At 32.9% G+C, this 24,495-nt stretch overlaps 1 protein-coding gene across 2 annotated transcripts in view; it reads left to right on the forward strand.

Annotated features, from left to right (window-relative positions):
- Positions 1–24,495, forward strand: part of ADK (adenosine kinase) — a 531,050-nt gene that overhangs the window by 259,377 nt on the left and 247,178 nt on the right. For both annotated transcript variants that reach the window (XM_004769366.3, XM_004769367.3), the window contains exon 6: positions 67–175. In XM_004769366.3, the coding sequence (XP_004769423.1) occupies positions 67–175 (109 nt within the window). The remainder of the gene's footprint in view (positions 1–66; positions 176–24,495) is intronic.

The following is a 24,495-nucleotide window of genomic DNA, read 5'->3' on the forward strand; positions in this document are numbered from 1 at the left end:
ATATAGAAGTACATGACAACTTTAGCTGTAGTATTAAAGCCTACTTGTGTTTTGTTGTTGTTTTAGGTCCCTTGTGGCTAATCTTGCTGCTGCCAATTGTTATAAAAAGGAAAAACATCTTGATATGGAGAAAAACTGGACATTGGTAGAAAAAGCAAGAGTTTATTATATAGCAGTAAGTATTTACCTAATTCAAATTTCTGGTACATATTTATACTTAATTATGGTTTGTTTTAGTGGATTTACATTTTTAAATAATTATCTTTTACTTATTCTGCAAATTATTTACAGCATATGTTAGGATCTCTATTACAAGTACAGAACAAAAACATTATCATTCTATGGTAACATTATTTGTATTACTTAACATTTAATCCTGCCTCTTTCTGGTTCCATTATACATAGATATTTCTTAACTATGTATCAAATTCCATATTAAGTCAAAAGATCTTAATATCTTTTTTTTTTTTTTTTTGAGATTCCAAGTACCTTTAATGTGGTTTTCCCCAATGGGCACATCTTGTAAAACCATAGTACAACTGGATAACCAGCTTATTAACTAGTACAATAAAGATACAGAACATTTCCATCACCATAAGGATCTCGATATCTTTTGAAATAATTCTACAAATTTACATTTTGGATTTTTAGGCTGCTTGTTGTGAATGATGCATGCATTGTGTGGGAAAATATTAGTGGTATAAATATGCACTGCAAACAGTTTGAGCTTATTTGCCTAAAAAAATCTTAATTGCTGTTTATTCCATAGTAATTACCATGACATGTTTTAATTTAATATTTCAGTAACATTGATTGTGACAAATCTCTTAAATCTAGGAATAAGGGCAGCATGTAATTTGAATTATTAAATATTCTGACATAAAAATAATTGGCTCAAGAATTCACTTCTAAAATAAGATGGTACTAAAAATCCTCCTGAATTAATCACGCCATGAATACCTTGTTTTTATTTAATATGATTTAAATGTGGCTGATCACAAATAAGTAGATAAACCTATGAAAAATTAAAAGTAGCTCATATGCATATAATATATGGTTTTGATATAACAGCTGCTGCCTTTCACTACCTGAGCTGTGAAACAGCTGCAAAGATGTGTAAAAAATTGATTATCCAGTAGGAGCATGTTTATTGAAAGTATAATTATTTCTTTCAGTCTAGTGTTAATGTCTCCTACAGCATGTTTATGTTCACTGCTTTAGGCTTTACAAGGTTATTATTGATTCTTCTGAATGGCAAATCCTGCCCCTCTTTTAATGTCAAGTAAATGCTTACATTGAGAGGATTCTGTAGAGGAAAGTCATGTTAGCTCTTTAGGCAGAATGTGAGAAACATTTTAAAAAATAAAAAAATATTCCTTCTTGATTATCTTCTATTATTTTTCTCTAAATGGTCTGATATTTTTGTTAGTATCTTGGGAGCATGTTTTTGTAGTGCAATTCTTTAGCGGGGGTTTATGTGCTCTTTCAAACTGTCATACATTTGAAAGTCTGATTTTCTTAGAACACATGGTTTAAAATTTGACATTATTTAGTTATTTATATTGGCTATAAGTATGACAATATATTATGGTAGAAAACTACATTTACCAGGCAATTATATTTCTACTTAGATATGTGGCATTTAGATTCCAAATTATGAGTGGAAACACTCAATTTTAACAGTTATGTGTATCTAACACTGGCCAAACCTGGATGAATGGAATTTTTATAGGAGTATAGACCTAACTTGCAAACAACTTAGAGTTTTAACAATTATGTACTATAATGTCTAGCCAACTTTGGGTAAATTGGAATTTTTATAATAGTATTAACTATTTATACAAGTCCAATTTTATTATATGAGATGGAGAGTGATCATTTTGGGTCAAATTAATAAAGAAAATTGAATTATTTTTGAAACTTGTCAAAAAACAGAAACAAATATCAAAATGAATTCCAGCTGATATCTCTGAGTTGTTAGCTCTTAGTTTCTATTTCAGCAGTTTCATAAAAAGAATGGTCTTATATTGCCAGGTAAATCAATAGTTTGTGGAGTTTGGCTATTTTTAATAGTTCAGAAAATTATAGTCATATGGGATTCCTTGAATGCTATATATCTACAACTATTTATTTTGCTGTTAACTAAGAGCATAATTCTTACTCATTAAAATCTTTGAAATCTCTTCTGAAATGTAGAATTTCAGAAATGTAGTATTTGTACAAAGATATTCTGCCATTCTTTTATTATTTTTTAATTAGGTTTGTTTTAAAGTTCCAAGTTTTTATTTAAATTCTAGCTAGTTTACTATATAGTGTAATATTAGTTTCAGGAGTAGGATTATTGGTTCATCACTTACATACAATACCTACATACAACACCTCTGCATTCTTTTAAACCATTAATTTCCTTTGAGGTTAGACATCTCGTATAGTCTTTTCTTAGCATATGCTCAAACCACAAGTTTAGATTGAATAAATAGATCAATACTTACCTCAACAAATTAGCTGGGCTCTTTCATATTGGTTCTGTAGAATCAGCAATCTTATCACATTATCATTATAAACTACTGAGGTTTAACAAGTTGAAATTCTGGAAGCTCTTTAATTTCAAAATTTCTTGGTCTGAGGAAGCAGCTCAGTATATCTGTTCAACCAATTTCCATAATTAAGACCCCCTGACTGCATTATGTAAACCAGATCTACATACTCAGCTCTTCTTCCCACTATTCCATAAATTAATAATGGTCGTGAGCATTGAGAAAATCCAAACCTTTGATCATTTTCTCTGTCACATAATTTAGTATATCTGCAATGCAGAGTACACATCAAAAACTTGGTGATAAACAACTGAAATTGAATGTGCATATACCAGCATTTTCTTTTGGTTTAACTAAGTGTTTACATCTTCTTTTACCTTCACCTCCTCTGAACTTTAAAACAAATTCCCGAACTCCTTGTTAGTATGTGGTTAAGGATTACCGGTTATGGTGATAGCTAATTATATTTTTGAAAAAATAAATTTCAGGTACTCTTCATTTTAGCATTAGGATTTAAATATTTGCATTCTGTCATATAACCATAATACTTACAATTTTGTTTCTACTTTTAAATGAGTTAAATGGTTAACCACTGCCAATTTATTTTATCCTGTCTTCCCATTCCTTTATTGTTTATTTTGAATATCCCTCATTTGACTGTATTTTGTCGCCTTTTTCCCCCAAGGAAGGACTCAGAGCTTCTCTTTTCTTGAGGTTTTATTTACTTCTTGTTGCTTTATACAAAAATGACAATTTGTTTGGTGTAATAGTTTGTGAAACAAAGTACTACTTTGTAAATATTGCTTCATTTTCTAGCAACCTTTTATGGGAAGCCTGAGCCCCGGTTGATTTTTATTTCTGTTCTTTATTATTTCCTCATTTCTGCTTAACTGAGATTTAATTTGCTCGTCTTCTACACCTTATCCTTCATCCTTGCCCATTATTCCTGTTCTACCTGTGCTTTGTTTCTTAAGGTGGAAGACGAATTTATTGATTTGAGTGAGACTTTTCTACTATAGACATTTAGTGCTATAAATTAATCTGCATGCATTAATTTGGCTACCTCCCACAAATTTTGTTAGGTCATGTTTTCATTTTCATCCAGCTTATAAAATTTTCTACTTTCACTTTTTTCTTGGGCTCATGAGTTATTTAGAGGCATATTGTCTATTTTCTAAATATGGAGATTTCCCAGATATCTTCCTTTTACTACTATTATGAATTTGTATATTCTTCTTTGTAGTTCTATCAGATTTTTCTTCAGTGTGTTTAATGGTGTGTTTAAAGATGTAGAATTGATTATTTGACCCACTTGTCATTTTGAAATATTTGTTCCTGCTGTTATACTTTGACCCCACGACTATTTTGTCAATATTCTGATATTAACATAGCCAATCCAACTTCTTTTTACTATTGATATAGTTGGTATATTTTTTCTACCCTTTTACTAATTATCTAACTAGTAAAAGTAATATAAATAAAGACGTGTAATAATATATCTTTTTTTTTTAAGTGCATCTCTTATAAACAGTGTATCATTGGATCTTAATTTTTGTCCAGCCTAAAAGTATCTACCTTTTATGTGGGATGTTTAAACCATTTCCATTAATGTGATTATTGATATGGTTAGATTTTACTTCATTATCTTGGTATTTGTTTTCTGTTTGTCCTGTTTGTCCCTCATTCTGTTTTTATGCTCTCCTGCCTTCTTTAGGTTAATCCAGTATTTTTATTTCCATTGCCTTAGTATCTCCTACTCTTTTATTTTTGTTTTATTGACTGCATTAAGGTTGATAGTATACATCCTTAACTCATCACTGTCTGCCTTCATTTTTTTTTTTTAATTAACTAAGCTTTCTGCTAAGAGTGGGTCTCAAACTCACAGCCTTGACATCAAGAGATGCACACTCTACCAACTGATCTATGTCTGTCTTTACATAATACTATAAACTGTTACATATAGGAAAATAATCTTACAATAGCATATTTCAGTTTCTCCTTTCCAAGCCTTTATGCTCTCATTGTCACATTTTCCTTTTTTTAAATTTTTAGTTGTTTTTTAAACAGCTTTATTAACAAATAATTGACATACCATACAACAGACAAATTTTACTTTTACTCATGTTATGAACACTATAACACATTATTTTTGTTTAAATTGTCAGATATCTTTTAAAGAGATTTCAACAATTAAAAAACATATTTACTCACTTAATTACCACTTCCAGTTCTCTTCATTCCTTTGCTTAGAATTAGATTTCCATCTGGTATAATTTTCTTTCTGCCTGAAGAACATTTTTAGCATTTCTTATATTTGGGTCTGTTGGTGATGACTGTTTTTAGCTTTTGTATGTTTGAAAACTTCTTTATTTCACCTTTATTTTTAAAAGAGATTTTTGCCAGTTCTAGGTTGACAGTTTTTTGTCTTTCAGTACTTGAAAAATGTTGCTTTACTGTCTTCTCATTTGAATTGGTTTTGATGAGAAATCTAACATCCATACCTTTGTTCCTTTGGATGTAAAATTTCACATACTCCCAACCCTGGCTGCTGTTAAATTTTTTTATTTATCACTGGTTTTGATCAGTCTGATTATATTGTGCCTTAGTGTATTCTTTTTCATGTTTCTTATATGTGGGGGTTAACTTCTTACAGCTGTGGATTTATAATTTTTATTATGTTTGGAATGTTTTCAGACATTATTTTAAATATATTTTCTCCCCAACTGCGCCTCACCTTTGGGTCTCAAATTACCCATGAAGTTGTCTCATAGCTCAGTGATGCCACACTTTTCCTTTTCTTGGATTCTTTGTTTTTTCCCCCTCTGTGTTTCACTTTGGATAGTTAGTTGCTATGCCTTCTAGTTCACTAATATTTTCTCCTGTAACATCTGAGCTGTCATTAATCTTATACAGAGTGTTCTTCATTTCATTTGTTATTTTCATATCTGTAAGATTGATTTGGGTCTTTTATTTCTTTTTCTTTAATTTTGGACACTTAAAATATAATTTAATGAACTATTTTGATGTCTTTCTCTGTTAGTCATTACATCTGTGTCATTTCTGGGGCAGTTTAAAGGATTAGTTATCCTCCTTTTTTTTTAAAGATTTTATTTATTTATTTGACAGGGAGAGATCACAAGTAGGCAGAGAGGCAGGCAGAGAGAGAGGAGGAAGCAGGTTCCCTGCCAAGCAGAGAGCCTGATGCGAGACTCAATCCTGAGATCATGACCTGAGCCGAAGGCAGCGGCTTAACCCACTGAGCCACCCAGGTGCCCCATTTATCCTCCTTATTAGGGACTGTGTTTTCATTTCTCTTTGTAGGTATAGTAATCATTAGATATCATGAATAAATCTTGAGATTTACTCTGGGATGCAGTTATGTTACTTGCAGCAATTTTGATCTTGCCTTTATGTCTTGTTAGGTGAGTCCAGAGTGGTATTCATTTAATGGCAATGGTTTCTTAACCAGAGACAATTTTCCCCTTTAGGAACATTTGGCAAAATCTAGAGATATTCATTATTATGATGAATGAGTGTTGATACTAGTAAATATAGGACAGGAATGTTGTTAAGCATCCTATAGTGCATGAGACCGCACTCCAGTTTCAAGTATCAGTAGAGCCAGGGTTAAGAAACCCTGGTCTAAAATGTCATGTTCTCTACTACTGAGGCCCAACTTTCCTGTGCTCTGTTCAATGCCCCATTAATAATGAGTTCTTCCGCTCTAGATGGTGGAAACAGACACTATTCCTAGAATTAGGTGTGCCTTGGGTACTGTTTCCTCTAATCCTTTTCCCTCTCAATTTTTTTGGATGAGTCATTCCCAGATTCTAATTTCATGAATGTTCAAGAGGAATCTGCAGATTTCCAGTGTTCTCTGTAACATTTTCTCTTCTCTCCTGTTCTAGCCTCAGCACTCTAACTGCTTCATTCTTCCCACCCTCAGTTCTGTCTCCTTGACTTCCTGGGCTCTGTCCTTCCCCATTTTGGTGTCTGGTGCTATTGTCCCGAAACTCTCACAAGGCAGTATGCTGATTTGGAGTTAGGGCTCACCAAGATGGTTTCCTATCTCTCAAAGATAATTGTTTTTCATCCTTGATGTCTGTCGTTTTAAAAACCACTGTTGTAGGGCGCCTGGGTAGCTCAGTGGGTTAAGCCGCTGTTGGAGGATATATACAGACCCTGTTTCTCCACTGTCTTCTGCCTTGCATTGTTTTTAGAAAGTAGTCATCCTTATTGTTTCTCCATATCTATCTCTTTTTCTCTAACTGCTTGTTAAGATTTTCTCTCTAGGGGCGCCTGGGTGGCTCAGTGGGTTAAAGCCTCTGCCTTCGGCTCAGGTCATGATCCCAGGGTCCTAGGATCGAGCCCCACATCGGACTCTCTGCTCCGCGGGGAGCCTGCTTCCTCCTCTCTCTCACTCTCTGCTGCCTCTCTGCCTACTTGTGATCTCTGTCTATCAAATAAATAAATAAAATCTTAAAAAAAAAAAAAAAGATTTTCTCTCTATCACTGGTTTTAAGCAATTTTAGTATGATATACCTTGGTATCATTTTCTTTATATTTCATGTGAATGTGGTTTGTTCAGTTTGGAAATTTTTCTGTAAATATTTTCTTTCCCCACTCCCATCCCCTCTTGGAAAGTCCAGTTGTTACTAAGCCACTGGAATGTCCCTTACCTTTGTATGACCTTTTCATTTTTTTCTCTCTACTTCATTTTTGTATAATTACTATTGCTTTGTCTTAAGCTTAATCATTTCTGTTACAATGTCTAATCTGCTATGAAACCTATCCAGTGTTTATTTTGTCTCAGACATGATAGTTTTCATCCCTGGAAATTTTATTTGGGCCTTCTTCACTCCTGCCATGACTACATACTCATATTGCCATCTCTCATTTTTACCTTAGGTAGTGTAGTTACAACAGCTATTTTAATATCCTTGTCTACTAATTTTATTCCACATGTTTTATTATTATTATTGTTTTTTCTGGTTCTTACCATAGCAGTGGGTTGTTCCTTATGCACGTGTGCTGAAGACTTATTGGGAAACCCCTGCGGATTTCAGGTTTTCTTTTCAAATCTCTTTCTTCTGTCACCTCTGTCTTGTCCAGTACCTGCCCTTTTATATGCTGGCCACCATGGCCTCCCGAAGTGGAGATGTATGACTCTACTTAAGGCTCTCTCTGTCTGAACTGCAGCTTGGAAGCTGTCTGCAGGGAGTAAGTTTGAGCAGTTGTAGGAATCACCTGGTATTGTTCCTTGTTTGATTATTAGTGCCTGAAGATTGTTTCATACTGGGTTTTTTTTTTTTCCATTTTTATAATTGCTTAAGTTTAAATTGATTAAGTGTGAATCCATTCCCCATTAATACGTCTTGGTTGGAAGCTGAGATCCCCAGATTGGTTTGTCTTTTACCTTTCTTAGATGACTCTCTTTTTCTGGAAGATTGCCTAACTAACTTTCTCTTTGAATTTGAACTTGTTAATAACTTAACCATGATTTATGTCTGTGTCTATTGTTCTGTACTGACTTTCATGGAACATGGTATTTATTTCAAAATGCAGATTTAATCAGTTAACCTCATTAATTTCTTCTTTTCCTGTCTCCAAATTTTATTTTTCCTTCCTTGAACTATTTGAAAACTAAAACGATAAAACCATCACTCATAAATGAGAGGGAATAATCAAGTAACAGGAAAAATTTCAGTTCTAGTGATATGCATTTTATCACTTTGGGGTGGGGGGGAGCAAAGGGAGAAAGAGAGAGAATCTTAAGCAGGCTCCACGCCCAGTGCAGAGCCGTGCATGGGGCTCAGTCTCATGATCCTGAGATCATGACCTGAGCCAAAAATCAAGAGTTAGTTGCTAAATGACTGAGCCACCCAGCCACCCTGAGAAGTGAGTTTTAAATTAGTCTTGAGTTTGATTTAGCCTCATAAGTTCCCCAAACTATTATTCTAGATTCTGTAAAATACTTTAGTTACCATTTGATAATTAAAAATAGTTTTTAAGGGGCGCCTGGGTGGCTCAGTGGATTAAGCCTCTGCCTTCGGCTCAGGTCATGATCCCAGGGTCCTGGGATCAAGCCCCACATCGGGCTCTCTGCTCGGAAGGGAGCCTGCTTCCCCCTCTCTCTCTGCCTGCCTCTCTGCCTACTTGTGATCTCTCTCTCTGTGTCAAATAAACAAATAAAATCTTTAAATAAAAATTTTTTTAAAAAGTTATACTCAGCTTAATAAATATATAGCGTTCATCTGTGTATAAATACTTATGTTACAGTAATGTTTTCTATTATTTTCTGTCACCCCTTTATGTGCTTTAGACTTCATTGTGAATACAGTGAGATAAATCTATGCATTATTTCTAATAAAATGTTTTTGAGAAAAGATTCCAAGTTTCAAATACTAATCAGCTTGCAAGTTTAGACTTACCATGGGGAGAGTTTTAATAACAGATATTTTAAAAATATCCTTATCAAAAACTTTTAGTATCTTGTGACTTAACTTACCCTTCATAAATTTAGCTAGATGTGTGCCCTTTTTTACTGATTGAAAATGAAAAAATAGGGAATCTTAGTTTGTTGATCCTTGTCTGAGAATATGAGACTTATAGTTGGAATTTTTTCTTGGCCACCACTATTTTTATTTTCTTCTTCCTATGATTGTTCCAGTTCCCATGGCTGATTATAGACCTCTTTTTCCTCTCTCTTACATTTATTTTGTAACTCTGTCTTGACCACTTACCTCTTTTCAGCCTAGAATCCTACCATTTTAAGGAATATGGTTTTTGTGAGAGTAGGGTATTCAAGAAAGTGTTAACTGATGTTTGTTCCTAGAAAAAAGAAGGTATGATTAGAGATAAGTAGACAACACATGGTTTGGAGAAGTGTACAACCTTGGAAGAATGGAATGGAATTCATATTTTGAAAGAAATAAGAGTATTTGTATATAAAGGACAAATAATAATCACTGTTTGGGTTTTACATCTCTCATTTTGTTTGGCCTGGTTAGGTTTTCTACTAAGATTTTTAAGGATGCCATGAATAATATTTTTTTCTTAGTACAATTGTTATTTAGACTCAGTTACACTTAAATATCTTTGTCAGTTGCTTGAAAGCAGTAACTAATATCCTTAAAATGAGGTGTTGTTATAAGTTGTAAGAAATATAGTCTAAGAGATCATATATTTGAAAATTTTCTTTTATCAATGTTTTCTATGAAAGTTGGTTGACGAAATGAATGTATGGCAAAATATGTGATTACTATTTTTTTTAGGATTTGGTTATCTTTTGATAATATTTACCAAAAGATATGCTTGCAACTAAAACTTGGCTAGGAATTTAAAAGTTTTTTTTGATTATGCTCAAAATTTAGTATGTATCATCTGATATTTTTAGCTTTGTTGTAAAAAGATTTGAAAAAGATTCTAGTGAAAGTGAGTGAATGAATCTTATAATGGTAACCTAATAGAAACGAGTAACATAAAAAGAAATGAAAGATAACTATTACTTTAGTATGTATGTTTGAGATTTATACCTCACCTCATCCCCCCGCCCCAGCCCCAAATCTATACAAATTACTAACTTGTGGGTAGTTACTTAAACTCATTGTCTTAAATGATAATAGACCATGGGAAAAGGCTTTGTAATATTATATTTTGAAAGCTCTACTTTTAAAATGAATTTGGCAGAGTAAGTAAACTAATGGAATTTTTAAAAATTTAAGCTGTTTTGTAAATGACATCTGATTTAATGATGTCACAATTATTTATGAAACAGAATTCAAAACACTTCTTGGAATTTATTAATTAATCTTTATAATATTCATCTGAGATTTTAAGAAGATAATGGTGTTTGAACTAACACTGACTTCATTTTATCTGTGTTCTAAATGTAGTTTTCAACTCTTATGTATTAGAATTCTCGTTATATTGGTGAAATCAGTGATCATCATTTGGATTTGTTCCTGTATTTTTTGCTCTAGTTTTTGACCGTTGTATTCTGCACTGCTTCATTAACTTTATTAAGGATTAATATGAATTGCTAAGTCTTTACTTGAAAATACCCTTGCACGTGAACTTAAATATTATAAACCCAAAAAAAGAGAGAGAAGAAAATGTGGAGGGTTGGTCTTTTTTCTTGTGTTGAGTATTTCTTGTTTGTATATAATTCCTTACACTTAGTATACCCAAATCTTTGTCATATAGTGGTTTAAAACTTTTTGTGCCAATTTGGTATACTTTCAAGAAAGTCTAAAACTATGTAGTAAAGACATTTTTCTTTAGCTCAGATTAAATGTAGAGAGATACAAGAAGAAGACTATTAATTATGTTACTTCTTAAGCAGTTAGCTTTAGAGTTCAATTTTTAACTTTAAAGAATTTTCCATATGTGTATTGATGTTCAGGTAGCTGCACAAATGATTAATGTTTTTACTTCCTCCTTGATATGGACAGTTTTCGATTCTTGCTAGAAAGTTTTTCAAATGTGAGTGTGATTATGGAAATCCTGTTTTTGCTCATTTCCAGTTTCTCTAGATTTTTCGGGGGTGGGGTGCATTAAATACTAATAACATTATCACTTTTTTAGACTAATTTTTGTAGGTAAATATTCTTGTAGACAAATATTTTCTCCAAGTTGTGCAGTTTAGTCATATATTCCTGTAATTTTCGTTGTCTCATTTTAGTTTGTTATCAAATATAAAACACTAATAAGGAGAGGGAATATTAAAGTAAGATTATTTTTAGTTAAATAGAATAATCTTTTCACTTTGTAGAAGTAAGATGGTATTGGTTAAAGAAGTTTTGAGCTCTAAAGATAAAGATTGAAAATGTTTGTGTTTTGTTCTTGTGGCATTATAATGAAGCCCTGCAATTTTATTTGAGGTTAGAAACCACACTATGTGCTAATTGCCTTAGAATGGTAAGAAAATAAACAAGTGTGTAGCACTTAGTTGTTAAGACAGTAGTACTTTATACAGAGCCCCAAATGAATTAACAAACCATCTACTGAAATGTTTCCACTTCCATGTATTTTATTTATGTATTTCAGACCAGTCAGCAATTGACTAAGAAGATCACATGTTCACAAAATTTCTTTAATAAACATGATTAAGGGAGGGAAAATTTTAAAACATATGATGGCAGTATACATTTTTATGTGTTGTCCTATCTAAAATTTTATGTAAGCTGGACATAAATAATCTAGTATCTGTATGCATAAGTCTGTTTCTTAACATACTTTTCTGTACACATTATAGAGACTTATATCTTACTTAACCTATGTGTTCTGTTGTCTATCCCAGATAAATAAAATTGGTTTTAATCTTTTTATAACAACTTTACTGAGATATTTATATGACATAAATTTCACCTGTTTAAAGTGTACAATTGGATGATTGTTAGAATATGTAGAAAGTTTTGTAACCATTACCATAATCTAATTTTAGAGCATTCACATCACCATAGAAAGAAACTTTATACTCATTAGCAGTTATTCCCCGCTATCCGTGGCCCCTGGATTCAGTCTTATATCTACACCTCTCATAATAATTTCAGTGATACTCAGGTATTGTGGCTACAAATGATATAATTGTTCCTAATTAGACAACAAATTTTTTTGTTCTTTGACATATGTAATGGAACTTGTGATAAGTCTATTTTGATTTCTTGCTGCTTCCTGTTTCTCTCTTGCACGCACTTTAAAAAGTCTTTCAAGCTTTTGTTATTTATTTGTTCTAGATATAATATAACAATGTTTTGGGATCAGTTCCTTAATGTCAATTAATTTTTTATTTGGATGGATGACATACAGTAGATAAAGTTTTTAAAAAATTATATTTGGTAAAATGGGATGAAAAATAAAAAATGTCTTCCTTCTAATACTTAACTCAGGAAGGCAAGTTCATATATAAATTTATATTTGGTGTTACCCAGTTTCAGACCAACACAGGTTTCTCAGCTGTTTAGTATAGCTCATTTGACTCTAACCTCTTCCGTCCATCATGTGTTTTCTCTCTACCCCTTAGAAATAGCTTCTGGAAGCTGGAGGAAACCCTCTAGACTTCTAGGACATACTTATAATATCTTTTTCTCTGACATTGTCCTGATATAAGTAAATCCTGCATAGTTGGAAGATGTTATGAAAGATAGATTGCTGCTTTTCCAAATTACATTTTTCTTGTCCTCTATACAGATTTCTGGGACCAATTTTTTTAGTCATTTTGTATATTCCTTTTAAAAGGATTTCTTTCTTCACTCTAAAAAGAATTTAAGACCACATCATATTATTATAGTATTATTAAATTTAGGGGATATGACAGAAATAGTCACAATCAAATAAAATATAAACTATACAATAACCCACCAAAACCTTCGTAGTTCAACTTTTCCAAAAGGGTACACATGTAATAAAGTTAAAGAGTGCCATGTATTTCATTATTCATTCCTCAAATTACTTTTACAGTTATGTAACTTCTTGTAAGGTTATCATTTATTTAATTTGACAGCTAAAATAAACTAAATTGAATCTTTAAAATGTTATTTTACTTGGGAATACAGCTAGCATTTCTCAGGTAGATTGATATTCTTAGAGTAGTGGTTTTTAATCTTTTTTTGGTTTTGAACCCTCCCACAAAAATTTATTTACTCAAAAGTTTTTCATTTAATTTTTGGAAGTTTACAGATTTCAGAAGACTTTTTGCTAATTCTTGGAGCCCAGTTCAAGAATCTTTATTGTAGCAAATAGTGAATTAACATGATACATATTCCATTACACTTCCATATTTTAAAGTGTCCATTCTGAATTTCTAAAACTTTTTTGGTTATGAATATGTATTTACTTTCTTTTTTCAATTAAGAATTGATTTTTGTGAAAATATATTAAAGTGGGGAGTCAGACTCAATGGTAAGGTGATGTGCTTTCAGACCAGTGATAAACAGAATTCTGTAACATCATTCAAATATCTTCATCTGCTCTCCCAAAAATGTGTATATTTTAACTACCTTAATTAACTAACAGCCTTTTAATGCTATTGCTCTTTTATGAATATTCCCAAATGTCATTTTTATTTCAGTCTGTCATGGTAGTTATTGTGATATTTTCAGGTAGACTTGTAGTATTTTCTCTTCCTCAAATGAGCTGAATTGAGACTATACTTTGTGGGAAGTTTTTCATAAGGTATATAGACATTGCTAAGAATCAGAATGTCCACTCACTTATTAGTTTCACAGATGCTTCCATAATACTTAGTGTACTCTTGGGTATATTAAATTATCATATCCTGACAGCAATCCTGAAACATGCCATTCTTATATAGCCATATTTCTGAGAACTAAAGCAAGGTATCAGCGAACCATATCTGACATTCCATGTTAATTTCCATAACTATTATAACTGGGGTTGGTAGTATTTCTAAGGCATAAAAAAATCTTAATAAACCTACTAAGTAAAAAATGGTAAAATATCTACCTTATCATTAGGTTTCTAATCATGACTTCCTTCAAGCTCAGTAGACTGATTTGAAAAATAATGATAATGATAAAAATCTTTTTTCTGGTATCATGGAATAAGAAATAGTTAATTTAAGTATACAGTATATCCAAACACAATATTTTGAATTATTCTGTTTCCATTGTGTCTGGTGTTCATATTGTGAATGAAAACCTCATTCTGCCATCTCATAGTATATTTACATATACACATGATTTTTGCCTTAAGTAGAAAAGAAACAGCTGACAGATACATAGGTTAATTTGTTTTTTTAAATTGCAGCAAGTTGTTCTGTGATTCTTTTGTGTGTTTGGGGCTATTTTGTAGGGAAAGAATTTGTCAAGCAACATTTAAGAGACATTGGCCTTTTGTACCCTTTTCTAAATAAACTTAAACAGAAACCTGTCAACTCAAGAATAAAATATTTCTTTGTAAATTCTCACCTGTAAATTATTGATAATGGAAGGAGCACCTTTTTAATCCTTATATCCCCCTTCCCCTCAACACAGCTTTTAGATTGTAGATAAACTTCCCAGCTCAGTAATTAACTGAGCTCAGTCATTGCACCCCATATCATGTGATTTTTTTTTTCCAGTGGAATACATTATTAGAGCACTTACACAGCCAGTCTAGCTGCAGCAGCCCAGGCGGCAACAGCAGTGCCATTTTTCACAAAGAAAATGTTGAACAGGAGCCAAATGTTTGGTGGCAGTCTGTTGCTAGGAAATCAAGGTCCTGAGGCGATTAATGACAAAGCAAGCAATAACAAGAAGGCAGAATTACAGATTTAAAAGAGAAAAAAGTGGTTGGTGTTATAATTACCCAAAGAAATCCGCACTCATTAAATTGGCTGTTTTTATGATTGACTTTAATTGGAGGTTAGCTCAGATATTTAGCTCCTTTCCCACCCCTTTAAACACACACAGGCACATAATCTGTAGAACTGCAGACTTGTTTTTCTAAGCATTGAGAGGAGCTTGCCCTGTAATTTGATCCCCACTGACAGATGCATTTTCTATGCTGCCATTTTGAATTAACCTATTGTAGAACAATTTTCTTCAGCCCTGTTGAATAAAACATCCAGTCTGATTACCTCCGATGGATTTGATAGAGTAAAAGAATGTACTTCTCATTGAAGTAGATTGTTTGCATGGACTCTACTGATTTTGAACTTTGCCAATAAGAACAATCATTTGTAATAAATTTTCAAAGAAATTTGTGGGGAGAAGGTAACGAGAGTCACCGTTACATAGTTAATGTCAGGGCACCTGCATCAAAACAATAGTATTCTTACAAGATCATTATTTTTCCAATAAGATGTTCATAGGCGTTTTAAAAATTTTTTCTGAATCTCCATTTAGACTTGATATTTTTAGGAATAGGATCTTCTATTTATGTGCTCTAAAATGATCATTTCCTGCCCACCAACAGTATTTTAATTACAGGACTCAATGTGACTCAAAGCACTCAATTATAAAAATATTTTTAACATTTAAGGTATTTAAAATGATATTAAGATCTGCCTATTACAGTCTGTGATGTATTTTAAAAAATGATTCTTTTATATAAATTTTCTGGGATTTGATAAAGTATGTTACCAGAAAAGCATTGATTAGTTTTCATGTACAATACTAGCGGAAGCATCACACTTTATTTACCTTTCAGAAGGCTTAAGAATAAAGTTACATGATGCCACTGCTCTCCAGATTTCTAATCAAACCCTGGAACAAAAGAGCCAAGCACATTCTATCTGACAATACACACACTGCTAATCAGATGCCAATGACAAGCTGTCTGCTTTGTTAAATACTTAGCTTCCTAGAGGCAGGAAGACAGCTGCTATAAGTATGATGAAATTTGGTAGTTCATTCTATTTTTACTACCCTTGGGCTACTAAGATAGTGTTAATTTAGACCACCCCAATTGGTACACTTTAGGGAGTTTTTTAAAGAGTTTGTAATTAAAATGATAAAACATCATTATTACATTGAAGACCTTCTGTAAGTTTTACATTTGGCAGTTACCTACTGAGATACCCCAGCATGTAATTTACAATGATGTAATGGTTGTAATTGCATTTCGGGGGGGAAAAAAAAAAAGAACTATAGGAGACAAGTGCTTCCTTCAGAAGTGTTTTGATATCTGCTTCGATTTCATTTAAATCTACTTCTCTCCCAAAATTGCCTACCTATAATTGACTGTAGCAGCCATAAACATTAAGATACTATACAGATATTTTTAAAAGGTTATCAACACAGACACTACCACCAGGGGGAGAAAGCTAAACTTAAAGTCTTTAACTGATGTTACTGCCAGCGAGTGGATTGTACTGCTTAGACTAATACAGTTAACCACCTTACAGATGACACTGCCTTTGGGGACATGATTCTAAAATTGTATGTGAAATCTGTACAGACTTGCCACAGTATTTAAGTGTAAGTAAAATGGAAACTTCCTTCCTCATGTTTTGTTTTGTTTTGTTTTTAACAGAGAGAGTACAGATAAGCAGCCTGAAGATTTTTATTGGTCTTGTATTATCTGTCAATCTATTTGAGGAACAATCCTCTTGAAATAGAATGCTTTAGATCTGTGATACTGGGCAGCTATCAGAGCATATCTGTTAAGATGAAATAATCACATAATTGATATAACAACACTGAGTAGCCTGTAAGATAGTTTTCTAGTTGATTATCATTGCAATATAGTTTTGTGTTTTAATATCTCTTTAATAAACCATAATAATTCAATCCTAAACATATGTGTGGGCATAGATTATGGATTATTCCCTGGGAGAACATTTTATAAATGTAGAAAATAGGTGCTTGGGACAAGAACACAACTCTCAACCATGAACAATATCAGAACCGCTCTAATAGTCTCACATGTTTTATAGCAATGCCATGGAAAAACTAATTAAAGAACTTAGGTGACTTTTCTTTAGTCTAGAACTTTAAAGTGAAGATTATAAGCCCTCAATTCTAATAACTTTTAAGCAGTGACTCTCCTTACAATGTTAGGCCTTATTCTGTAAAGAATCATGATATTTAATTTTACACCCTGATTTTTAACCATTTCAGATGTTAAAATTACAAAAGATAGGTAAAATGGTTGACTACAAAGATGACTCACATGTTAATTTTTAGGGGTTATAGAACTCTTCTGCATAGTACTGTAGGGTAGATACTTGATTCTGTGCATTTATTAAAGCCCATAGGACCGTAGATCACAAGGAGTTAACTTTAATATATGTAAAATTTTTTAATGTTGTGAATCCTAGGATGTAGTGCAGTCTGTGACAAATGACTGTACCTCCACTGCAAATATATGACATTGCTTCACTGAAGGGGTGGGAGGAAAAAAAGGAGCTGACCTAAGTAACTTTGGAAAATGGTGTCTAGACTGGAAAATGTAAAGCTGAAGACAAAAGAATGTTATAGAAACACTGTATTTTAGTTGGTAAATTTGTTTCTTGTAAGGGTATGGGTTAATAATTCTGAACCTGCTTTGCATGTATACTGGGGTTGAACAAATACCTAAATAAATGATGAATGTTGTGATTTAGGTTCCTCACTGTCAGAGAGGGAAATTACAAATAAACAAGAGAATCAAGGGGAGGAGCTAGAGTAAAACCTTGTGGTACTGGATTAGAGTTGGAGATAATCTTGTGAATTTAGGTTTAGCTAATATATATAAATGGATAAATGCAGAAATATTTACAGGTACATGCTTATACATGGATTAGATACAGACATATATTTCATAGTTCTGTCTACTGAGAAGGCTTAGAAGCAGTGAGTGACAAACATACCTCACAGCCTGATCTGGGCTTGTAAATACCGTTCTCCAATAAAAGGATCTAGAATTCTTTGGAGAAATGACTGATTTCTAGGGCTAGGGCAGGGAAAACGCAACATAAACTTGGAGTACCTTATATTCCTTCTCCATACACATAGCCCTAATCTGACCATGAGAAAAACATCTGACAGGTCCAAACAGATGGAGATTCTACAGGAATACCTAAAGAGTGTTCCTCAAAACTTGTGAAGGTCATAAAAAACAAGGAAAGACTGAGAACTTGTCACTAACAAGAGGAGGCTAAGGAGACATGACAGCTAAATACAAAGTGGTTTCTTGGATTGGATCCAGAAGGGATATTAGTGTAAAAACTGGTGAAATCTAAATTAAGTCTAGACTTTAGTTAATAGTAATGCAACAAAGTTGTTTTCAGTTTAGACAAATGGACCATGGTGATATGTTAGCATAGGGCAAACTGGTATAATGGAACTCTCCTTATTATGTTTGGAGTTTTTCTGTAAATCTAAAATTTCTTCCAAATAAACATTATTTTAAAGTAAAAAATATGTGTATCTACCATCTATTTTAAGAAACAGAACGTTATTAGAATCTTTGAATCTCTATGTGCTCCTTGTGATCCCATGTTTCTCTCCACCCCAAAGGTAACCATGACCTTGAATTTTATTATTATTATTACCATACTTAATAGCTTAACCACATATGTATCCCTGATCATTCTAATATAGCTCTCCAACTCTCCACCTCTGACATAGTTACCATATCTTTGTCTTCCTTGCTGCATTCTTGATACTTTCTCCAGATCTGCTTTATCTTTTGTCTTTAGTGGTGTCTAATATTGTCTTTTATCTGTCCATTGAGTTTGAATATGCATTCCTTTTTTTTTAAGTTTTCATTTCTTTCTCTTAAATCTGCTTCTTTCATCATTTTGATAAACTTTTCACTTCTTTTCCTATTTATAATCATTTTATTTTTGAAAATATATTAAATTTATTATTTTCTGTTTAGTGCCTAGCCTGATACTTAAAACTGCTGCAGTTCTGATTTTGTTGTCTGTTGTTTCTGCTAGCTCTTACTTCAAGCTGCTTCACTTTATGTGTGAGCTCATGTTCATTATTTGTGGTAATTTCCAAGGCTGACATGAAGATATGTTTCCAAAGAGAGGATCTGCATTTGAATCTGCCAAGAGCCTGGGGTTACTGTCAACCTGGAAACAGTGGAATAAATTTTAGGCTTACTGTTCTGTGGGCTGCATAGGTAGGGTGAGTTCTAGATCCATAAACTTTCATGAGAGTGGGCTTCTGGTTAAATTTTCAGGGAAGACATTTTTACCTCCACCCAACTTTGAAACAGGTGACTTTCCTTGCTGATTCTTTCTGTGGGATAGGTGTAGTTCTAGTGAGTTCTACTAGGCATGCAGCTTTATAGATCTCCAGTTAGATTCCCTATGTTTAGTGTACCTAGGATTTCGCTCCTCAATCTTGGGCTCTGTAGTATGCTGGCAAGTATTTTAAAACTGGTTCTCTAAAAAGGGGAAAAAAAAGTCCTTATTTTTAATATTTTTGAATTTTATATCATGGCTGATTTCAAGCTACCAATGTGAGGTTACTGAACATGAATTTGGGTAAAAATATGTATAGTTAGCTTTCACAAGCTGGCTCCAGCAACCACTGCCAGCTCTCTCTACATGGCTGTGAAAACTGAAGCTCAGTTCATGGGTTGGACATATCCCCTGAATGAAAGACATTTGAGTGTTTGCTTACCTCCCTAGATTTCCATTTTACTTTGTTTTGGCTTTCTGGGTATTCTCTGTCAACCAAGAAATAGATTTAAAACAAAAAAAGATTCTTTTATTTCTGTTTTTAACTTATCATTTATTGTTTTTAGCAAAAGGACTGTGTTATGGTACTTAATCAGATTTACTGTCAGAAATGGAATTCCTTCTTCTTGTTTGCAAGTAAAATTTATTGTTTTTTATTTATAAACATAATACATGATGATTACGTTAAACTTGAGAAATAGAAAAATGAAGAGAATGTTAAAATCCCCCACAGTCCCATCATACATGTTTATATTTGTGAATACTTGTCTTTTTGAGTTTTTTACAATTTGCATCATACTCTCTACTATTTCATAATATGATTTTTATTTCTTTTTTTTTTTAAAGATTTTATTTATTTACTTGACAGAGAGAGATCACAAGTAGATGGAGAGGCAGGCAGAGAGAGAGGGGGGGAAGCAGGCTCCCTGCTGAGCAGAGAGCCCGATGTGGGACTCGATCCCAGGACCCTGAGATCATGACCCGAGCCGAAGGCAGCGGCTTAACCCACTGAGCCACCCAGGTGGCCCAATGATTTTTATTTCTTAATATTTAATGAATGTTTACTCATGTCATTAAATATTCCTCCACTATATCCCCCACACCAGTTACACATGAAAGTAAAAATAAAAGTCTACACACATGAGAATTAATTTAATCCAGGAATCCAATCTATTTAGCATATAAAAATAATTTTCCTAAGATTTTTCATTGCAGCATATTAATATGTGCAAAATACTAGAAACTGTATAAATGACCAATCAGGAGATTAGTTGAATAAACTATGGTACTACCTACAGTAGACCACTATGGAATGATTTCCAGGAAATGTTAGTTCACAAAAGGAAAGCACAAAAGAGCATTTTTAGTGTTACCTTTTATTTAAGAAAAAGGAAAAGTAAGACATGTGTATTTGCAGGAAGGGTAAAACAGAATATAACAAAATGAGTAATTTCATGTGGTAGAAAAGAAAATTCAGTGGAAAAGATGTGGGAGGGCATGACACTTCTTGGGGGTATATTTTTTGGTAATGACAATAGTGTATTAATATCATACCTATTCAAAAGTTTAAGTAAAAATGTTATCAGTAGGAAATGGGACCTAAAACTGTAAGCACACTGAAACAAATGAACTTAATTGGCAAAAGTGAAATGAATACTATAGTCACAGTGAAGATAAAAATGAAGGGAAAGGAGAAGGGAGGACTTATCCAAGTAATTTATGAGCACAGTGTTGGACTATATAGATTTTCAGTTTGGGCCAGAGTAGCAAAGGAGGGAATTATTACAAAAACAAATCCTGTTTTTTTTTTTTTAAAGATTTTATTTATTATTTATTTGACAGAGAGAGAGATCACAAGTAGTTGGAGAGGCAGGCAGAGAGAGAGATAGAAGGAAGCAGGCTCCCTGCTGAGCAGAGAGCCCAATGCGGGACTCGATCCCAGGACCCTGAAATCGTGACCTGAGCCGAAGGCAGCGGCTTAACCCACTGAGCCACCCAGGCGCCCAATCCTGTTTTTTTTTATTACAAAAACAAATCTATTTACTACATTCATTTATGTTGGTGGTAGGGGCAAACTAATTCTGAAACTTTTTGAGCATGTGAGTAAATGAGTTGATATCATTAGGGGCCTGTGTTCTCATTGTGGAAAAAGGACAGACAGTATGAAGTGGGAGAATACGGGAAAGAACACTGTGGTGGATGGATTATGTTAGGGGTATCTGTAAATATGTAATGAATTTCTCTTTGTTGTTACTGTATAGAAATCAGTTATCCTCCATCTTGACTGAATTTTTAAATTTTAACAGTTTTGGGTGGAATCGTTAGGATTTCTATATAAAATATGTTACCTGTAAATAATAAGAGTTTTACCTCTTCCTTTTGGATTTGGATGCCTTTTATTTCTTTTTCTTGCCTAATATCTCTGGCTAGGATTTTCAACACTATAGAATAAAAGTGGTGAGAGTGTATGTCTTTGTCTTGTTTTGATATTATAGCAAAAGCTTTCAGCATTTCATCATTAGGTATGATAACTGTGGGCTTGTCATATATGACCTTTACTGTATGGATGTATGTTCTGTCTATACCCACTGTTACAAGAGTTTTTATTATAATAAATGGTGTTGAATAATGTCACATGCTTTTCCTGTACTTGTTGAGATGATTGTGTGATTTTTATCCTTTATTTTGTTAGTGTGTGTTGTGTTTAATGATTTGTAGATGTTGAACCATATTTGCATCCCCAGAATAAAAACCACTTAATCGTGATGTATGATCCTTTGAGTGCCATGTTGAATTTCATTTGCTAATATTTCATTGAGGATATTTGCATCTATGTTCTCAAGAATATTGGACTGTAATTCTTCTCTTATGGTGGTCTTATCTGGTTTTGGTGTCAGGGTAATGCTGGCCCCATAAAAAGAGTTTCAAAGTATTTTTTCCCACCTCTTTTTTTTTTTTTTTTTTTTTTTTTAAGTTTGAGTAGGATAGGTATTAAATCTTCTTTAAATATTTGGTAAAAGTCATCAGTGAAGCCCTCTGGCTTTAGACTTTTGTTTGATGGCAGGTTTTTGACTACTGATTCATTCTCCTTACTAGTAATGGCCTATTTAGATGTTCCATTTCTTCATGATTCAGTCTTGGAAAATTAAATGTTCTTAAGAATTTATCCATTTTTTTCCCCTACTTCCAATTTGTTAGCTTATAATTGTTCACAGTAGTTTCTTGTGATCCTTTTGATTTCTGTGGTTTCAGTTGTAGGCTCATCTTTAGTTTCCACTTTTTGAATTCTCTAGCTAACAGTAGTCTTGTTTAGCTTTTCAAAGAACTATCTTTTCATTTCATTCATATTTTCTATTATCCTTTTCATCTGTTTTTTTTTTTTTTTTAAGTTATCTCTATGTGCAATGTTGGGCTTGGGCTTACAACCCTAAGATCAAGAGTCACATGCCCCACCAACTGATCCAACCCGGCACCCCTCATCTGTTTCATTTACTTCCACTTTGATCTTTGTTATTTCCTTCCTTCTATGAACTTTGAGCTCATTTGTCGTCTTTTTCTATTCTTTCAGGCGTGAAGTTGATTATTTGGTATTTTTATTGATTCGAGAGGTAGGACTGTGAACTTCCTTCTAAGAACTGCTCTTCTTTCATTCTTTAGATTTTGGAAGTTGTATTTCCATTTTCATTTGTCTGCAGGCATTTTTTGATTTCTCCTTTGATTTCTTTGTTGATCCATTGGTTATTCAGTAGTGTATTGTTTAATCTCCACGTTTGTGATTTTTCTAGTTATCTTGTAATTGATCTCTAGTCTTACAGCATTGTGGTCAGAATACATGTGTGATGTGATTTCAGTGTTCATAAATTGATTGAAACTTGTATTGTGGCCTAACATATGATCTATCCTAGAGAATATTCTATGTGCACTTGAAAAGAATGTGTATTCTTCTGCTTTTGGATGAAATGTTCTGTGTATATCTATTATGTCCATCTGGTCTGTCATTTAAGGCTGATGTTTCCTTAATGATTTTCAGTGCGAAAGATCTTTTTGATATAAGATCCATTGATTTAAGTGAGGTATTAAAGTTCCCCAATGTATTGCTGCCCATTTCTCCCTAATGGTCTGTTAATACTTGATTTTTGTATTCAGGTGCTCCTGTGTTGGGTGCATAAATATTTACAACTGTTCTATCCTCTTGTTGTATTGACCCCTTTTTAATTATGTAATGCCTTTCTTTGTCTTATATTCTTTGTTTTAAAGCCTGTTTTGTCTGATAAAAGTATAGCTACCATAATTGTCTTTTGATTCCTATTAACATGGAACACATTTTTTCCCATCCCTTTATTTCAGTTTATGTGTCCTTACATCTTAGGTAAGTATGTTGTAAGTAGCATATAGATGTGTTGTTTTTTCTTTTTAAATCCATGCAGCCACTCTTTGTCTTTTGATTGGTGAATTTAGTCCATTTACATTTAAAAGTATGTTCTTACTACCATTTTGTTAATTGTTTTCTGGATGTTTTGCAGTTCCTTTGTATTCCTTTATTCTCTTGCTATCTTCTTTTCTGGTGATGACTTTCTTCAAACACTTCTACATGTTATGCTTAAATTCCTTTATATTATATTTTATGTACCCACTACAGATTTTTGCTTTGTGGTTACCACAAGGCTCACATATAATAGCCTGTGAGTGTATATGTGTGTGTATGTGTGTGTACACATATACATATAACACATAAAATATATATTAGTTATTTATTTCTATTTATATGTATTTATTTATATTAGTTTATTTTAATTTGATAACATGTTAAGTTTGAATGCATTCTAGAGCTCTACATTTTTATTTCTCTCTCCCCCAACATTTTATGATTCCGATGTCACATATTACATCTGTTTATTTTGTGTATCCCTGAACTGATTATTGTAGTTATGGCTATTTTTACTACTTTTGTATTTTAACCTTCATAATAGCTTTATAAATGATTAATCCCCTGCCTTACTGTGTATTTACACTTACCAGTTAGATTTCTACTTTTGTATATTTTCTTATTACTAATTAATGCTTTCCATTCAGCTTAAAGAAGTCCCTTTAACATTTCTTGTAATATCAATTTAGTGGTAGTGAACTCCTTTAGCTTTTGCTTGTTTTGAAAACTATCTTACCTTCGATTCTGAATGTAAAGTATTCTGGGTTGGAAGTTTTTTTTCCCATCAGCACTATGCATATCTCTTACTACTCCCTCTGGTCTGCAAAATTTCTATTGAACAGTCTCCGTATAGTCTTATGGGGGTTTCATTGTGCATAACAAGTTGTTTTTGTCTTTTTGTCTTTAAGATT

Source organism: Mustela putorius, unplaced genomic scaffold, assembly GCF_011764305.1.
Source record: "Mustela putorius furo isolate JIRA1106 unplaced genomic scaffold, ASM1176430v1.1 tig00000698_pilon_pilon_pilon, whole genome shotgun sequence".
Taxonomy (NCBI): Eukaryota; Metazoa; Chordata; class Mammalia; order Carnivora; family Mustelidae; genus Mustela; species Mustela putorius.